This window comes from Sardina pilchardus, chromosome 19, assembly GCF_963854185.1.
Source record: "Sardina pilchardus chromosome 19, fSarPil1.1, whole genome shotgun sequence".
Lineage (NCBI taxonomy): Eukaryota > Metazoa > Chordata > Actinopteri > Clupeiformes > Clupeidae > Sardina > Sardina pilchardus.
Genome location: NC_085012.1, coordinates 31,081,703 through 31,087,974, shown reverse-complemented (window position 1 = coordinate 31,087,974; position 6,272 = coordinate 31,081,703). Strand labels below are relative to the sequence as shown.

Here is a 6,272-nt window from a genome sequence, read left to right as displayed (position 1 = left end):
CCATCTCTGTGCCTGTCCCTCATCACACCTGAAGTCACATCCCTCTGACTGCCCTACCATCGCCATTGCCATCGCCATCCCTATGACTGCCCTACCATCGCCTGCTGTGGTTCCCTGCCCGAATCTTTGGCCCACGCATCCTAGTGACCCATCACTTTCCGAAATAACTAATGGATTACTAATGGACAATTTATTCCCTACGCTGGACTATTTGAACTATTTGAACTTTCAGTTACAAATGACTTTACTGTAACTGACCCCAGGCAGATGGGTTGGGCCCTTGAGTCGTGGATCTGTCTGAGGTTTCTTCCTATATGTATCTCCAATTCTAGGGAGTTTTTCCTTGCCCCTGTTACTCATTAACCTGACTTTCGCCAGATCCTGTAGTTCGCTGTCTGCTTCACACAAGGATCTGGGACTTCTCAATAGGAGATGTATTTATGAAGGCGGGTCCTTGTAAAACATCCTCGCATGTGATTTGATAAACCACTTGCCTGTTATCTTGAATGACGTGCTAGGCTTCTTCAAGCTCTTGCCAAACCCGGAAGAAGAGTAAAAACATCCTTGCCACCAATAAATGTCTATTCTCTGTTAATCTTTTAAAGAATGAATACTCGATAGATTCGACAAAACGGTTGAAATAGCAGAATCAATGTCAGCACAAGACTCCTCGCTGCGTGCCGCCATTGTTATTTGAATCAAACACTCGCTTCGGCGCTCCTGATTGGTTGCTCATTTTTTGATCACTGGCAGGGGTTTGGATTGCCCTCGCGTCCAGACCCTTGTGTGGAGCTCAGCGAAACGCCTCTGGTGGAGCATGGCGGAACTACAAGGGTCTGGCGAGAGTCAGGCTAGTTACTCATGGGCTCTCTTTGAATGTTTAACACTCTATAAAGCGCCATGAGACATGTGTAATGTTTTGGGGCTCTATAAGTGAAATTAAATTGAAAATTGAAACTATAAGCACAATTTCTGCTTTACACTCAAATTGCCGTTCTAAAACACACTCTTTTCAAAACACTACACACAATTCTCTACATTTGACACAATTTTCATGAAGAAGATGTCTTGTTCTCTCAAGGAAAACACTGCCATTCAAATTGTAAAGGTGACTGCCCTACCATGAACACTGACTCATCACATGGGCAAACACCTGTCACACAGTTTTACAATTATCAATCACAGCTTCAGTATACAGTAGTAGTACAGGCAGAGGCAGAGCCAGAGGAGTGAGAGTAAGAGGAGGAGGACGGGGAGGCCAAGGACCGTAATCTCCGATGAGATCCGAGCCACTTTGCAGTGCTGCGTATCAATACAGTACAGTACCGTACAGTACAAGCTCAATGAGCACAGTAGTACAGTATTGCCTGTGGGCTGTTCTGTAGGACTGTAAAAATAAAGTATGTTTCAAGTATTTGGGGAAAGTATTCCTACTTTGTATTCCTACACAGTTTACAGTATTTTACTGTTTGGCAGCAGAAAGATTACCAACACAAGGGCTTCTGTCTCCTGAACAGGAAACTGAAATCATGAACTTTGTCCTAGAAGAAAACGCCATAACATTAGATAGAAAATAGATAGATAGATACTTTATTGATCTCCAAGGGGAAATTCAAGGCATTATGGCAAATACAAAGAAAAATGATAGAAAACAATGAGATATTTAAAAATATTGATAGGGTAAGCATATCAACTTACTGTACCAGCTTATCTACTGTTTGTAGTACTGTTTGTAGGGTAACACTGAACAAAAAAGGCCCAAGTCATTATGATGAATGGAGAAGAAGTATTTTCAATTCATTGCAGTGTTTTACACTGAGGACATCAGTGTTCAACTGGTCCTTATAAATATCTTGATATATGATGGTTTGTGTGTGTCTCTTGAGAACAAAAGAGCATTTTGAGGAGAAATTACATTGTTTTGAAGGTAAAGTGTCATTTTGCAGGAGAATTGCAGGGTTTTGCCCATTGTGTGTGTTGTTTTGGATTTGTGTGTAGAGTTCTGAGAGTATGAGGCATGTTTTCAGAAAATTTGTGTTAACAATCGAGAAAAACTGTAATGACAGGGCTACATATCGTTTCATTCACACTCACAGGCACTCCTGGTCTGACCGTCAGCGGCCCTGCCCAAGACCCGCCATACAATGCAGGTACAATGGAGTTAAAGAGACCCTATGCAACTTTCTGCAGGAGACGATCGCTCCTTGTTTACATCTGGAAGTCTGAGACGAAGAACCACGCTTGCAATTTATATATTTAAATATAGCCTATACATGTATAAATATACACGCTAAAGCTGTCGGGGAAGCTCTGCAGAGAAAATGCAAGCATAAAACGAGCGGAAACGAAAAAACGAAACCGAAACCAGAGATGAAATCGCCAATCCTGCATAGTTCCTCTTTAATAGCAAGTGGACCGGCTCTCCATAAATGGGCTCTGCTGACAGTTTGCAATGTGTTTTGGAATCGCGTTTGCCATTGCCATTTTAATTTTAAGACACAAAGAGCGTGACAAAGTGCTATGCAATAACGGGGGGCGCTATTTCTGCAAACCGGGCAAAACTTTTTGCCAACAAATATTCAAAATGTTTTCAATATTTTTAAAAAAACATTTTCAAAAAACAATTTAAAAAATCAAAAAATTAAAAATAATTAAATTCATTGAATTTTGAACATTAAATTGCAAAAATAATTGACAATTAACCCTCATGTTGTCCTAAAATCTTACGACGTTCGTTGTCCTTGGGGTCAATTTGACCCCAGCTACAAAAAACTCTCAAAAATGATTAAAATTATTTTTTTTACCCAATTTTTTTTTGTGGTAGGTACTTAACAAGAGTGTAATAACCACTATCAAAAGCCCTACAAAACAATCCCACCCCCCCACACCCCTTTATGAACCCTGGAACCCTGACTGGCAATATGGCCAATCCAGTGTCAACAGCCCAAAGGCTGACTTTTTGGACTTTTTCAGACCTGCCAAAATAACTTATATGTAATATGTACTTGTATATGAAATAATGATAATAGCTACATGTTCTCATACTATTACAATAATAATATCCATAATTTGTCAAATATTCATTTTCATCATGTTTCATAAAAATGGGGTCAAATTGACCCCAATACCACCAACGTAACTTTTTTTACAGGACATTGGAAACATATTTTTGTGCAAATTTCATGTTTACTCTGTTGTACCCTTCAAATAAGGAAAAGTCATGAAACTTGAAGCAAAACAAAAAAAGTGAACCATATATTTTATGATGTTAAACACTGCTTGGGGTCAAATTGACCCCAAGGACAACATAAGGGTTAAATGATGACGCTGAATATTGAAAATTGAAATGCAAAATTAATTGCCATTTGAATTTTGAGACTAAAGTACCACGGCAAAATGGAATGCAATTCAATCCATGTTTATTCAAATTTGTAACCAAAATAAATCAAATTGATTTGATGATTGCATTGTCACTTCACATATTAAAATACATTTTGAAAGAAAGTGTTGCAAATTGCAATATTAAATTGCATAATGAATTGGCAATTGCTTAATAATGTCTTTTAGAATTGCATATTGCAGAATGCATTCTCATTTGAATTTTGCAACACATATGCTTCCATACTTAAACCCTGAAACACATTCCTTTGCAATGAATATCAAGGTCCAACAAGTTAGATTATGGCATAAACAATTGCTTAACCATGGTAGGATTGAACACAATCTGGCCAACGCCAAAATTGTTGTATAGCCTAGGCCTACAGTGAAAGACGAGTTTGGGCTAATATGCCACTGATAATGTCAACTCTTCATCCTTTCTGTTTTGCATACTTTGGTACCACTCCTTATACTCTGGGTTGGGCACACTGCGATTTAACACCACATCATAGTGACCATTACTAAGCCAGCTTAGCCAAACTACAGGGTTACTTGAGTTCTCCTCTCCGAGAAAATGAACCATGGTCGAGACAGTAGGACTTGCGAAACTTCCTCCAGTGGTCAGATAAATGTTCACATTGAGCAACTTGCTCATAGCTAGCAACTCAGGATATCCAGCCCATACCCCTTCTTGCGAGGCACTGATAAGAAAACCCCCGACATCTCCTTCAATGATAGAATTGAACTCCTCTAAGTGGTCAGCGACGTAATGAATGGCTTGCTCTCTCAATTCCTTGTGCTTTGACTGATTCCCGTAGGCTGCCCTACTCACTGCCCGGTACAGGCAGTTGCCATCGGGGATTATGTGGAACCGATACTTTTGCCTTTCGTGAAGATATGTATTTTGATTTGCAACTTCCCACAAGTAGCAGATCACATTTTCTTGGGCAGGACTGGTTACGTTCGGATACGACGACAGAACTGGAGCCTCACACCTCTTGAACGGAAGGTCTTGATAACACAAACTATTATTTCCTTCAAGTTCATTCAATTTCTGATTATTCCTTTGTTCTTCGAGGATATGTCCATACTGCTTTCCAGAGTTTGGATGCGTTCTGTCAAGTTGATTTGTGATATCGACGTTTACTTTATCTTGGTTATGTTTCGCAACTCCTCCAAGCGAGCCGGTGTCTCTTGTTATCCACGAGCGATCAAAGTGGTCCGCCAAGTAATCCGACTGATTATCACCATAATGACTGAAAATGTTTAAAGTCAGATTTCTCTCCTGCTCTGGGTGGATAGGAGTCCTTTCACCATGCAGACGAGAGGTCACGAGGTCTGCAGTGGATATGCATTTGGAAGGCCAGTCCTCTAAAGAAAACGCAGGCATCATGGCGTGACTCCTTGATGGAGTGAACCGGTATGAGACACTGTGAATGGGTTAGCCTAGGACCTACGCTGGATTCTTACTCCCGTCTCTTGTAGGCTATCGCAGGCAGGTTGTCAATAGGTTCAATGCGATTTCAGGCTCCCCTTTTATGCGTCTCGTTATAGCCTATTCGCTTATGATTCAAATGACGCTGAAAAGATGACTGCACTAGATGAAAATAGGCTCTTGCGAGTGGCCTAGGTCACCGTAACGCTGAAACGACACACGCGTTCCAGTTATTGCATAGCCTAGTGTTGCGTAGCTGTGCGTCAGTGGTTATTTTGGTCGCTTACTGGTATTAACTCGAGCTCTCGCCACACATCCCATAAGAGTCCCTTCTGAAAGATGATCTAGTCACAGGAATTCAATTAAATTAGTCATGTCTGTTATTTACGTGCATCACTTTGCACTTTTGTATCTGTTTTGGGCTATGAGATCATCCAGGGTTGTAGCCTAGTGGAGGCTAAACACAAGTAAAGAGAGTTTAGGCCTACCTCTTATTAGAGCTGCACCTGTCAAAAGAGTTTATTCACTTATTGCAACTTTTAACTTTAAAAAACATTCTATTATTCACATTCACAAGATGTAGCCTACACTCATCAACATTCTAGGAGGCATAATACCATTGGTATTAAACATTAGACAATAACCTCCACCATCATCAAACAAGCTCTAAACGGCTTTTTTAAAAACCTGGTAGGTCCACCCCACTGTGATCACAGAATTTATAGTTTGCCTACTTCTAATTTTACCACTACACCCAGTGGCGGTTTTAGGTACGGGCGAACTGGGCGGTCGCCCAGGGCGGCATCTTGTATGGGGCGGCACGAGCGCTTAACCCTATGGGCCCGACTGACACAAAGTGCGTCAAAAAACACACCCATTCTTCTCTGTTACATTGCTCCGCGATTATGAGCGAGATGAGACCTTTTTTACACAAAAGAGAAAAAAAGCGGGGCTTTCCAACGAGACTAGGCACTTGTCTGTACGATCAAGTATGAAAATAATAAAAAAAGCACGATGTTAAATCAAAGTATATCCTATTTACAGTTTATATTGCTCTACGTTCACCCGCACATCCAGCACTCTCGCTTGAATTACTCGCGAGACCGGCATCGCACAAACATGCCACGGATATCAAATGAAAGAGGAGAAACAGAGCGTTCAATTGATGGTTATGGTTATGGTTATTTAGCAGACACCTTTGTCCAAAGTGACATACAAATAAATAACAGTACAAATTAAATTAACAGTGAACAATTACAATAGGGAGAATAGTAATATTATCAGTAAAACAATAATTTTAAGCACTAACCTAATGAGAAATAAAAACAGTGAAATGAGAATAGCAATCAAATAAGTCACTCAGTTAATTATATATAATAATAATAACTAAAGCATGGTATGGCTAAATTTAAGGACAATAGCAAAATAAATGTCAAATTCTATCAATGGACAAATTATA

The 6,272-nt window shown here is 40.0% G+C and overlaps 1 protein-coding gene across 1 annotated transcript; it reads right to left on the bottom strand.

Annotated features, from left to right (window-relative positions):
- Window positions 1–418: 418 nt before the first annotated feature.
- LOC134066388 (OTU domain-containing protein 1) lies at window positions 419–5,693 on the bottom strand. The gene has a single exon (XM_062521714.1). The coding sequence runs from the start codon at window positions 4,769–4,771 to the stop codon at window positions 3,782–3,784; it is 990 nt and encodes a 329-aa protein (XP_062377698.1). The 5' UTR covers window positions 4,772–5,693; the 3' UTR covers window positions 419–3,781.
- Window positions 5,694–6,272: the final 579 nt, after the last annotated feature.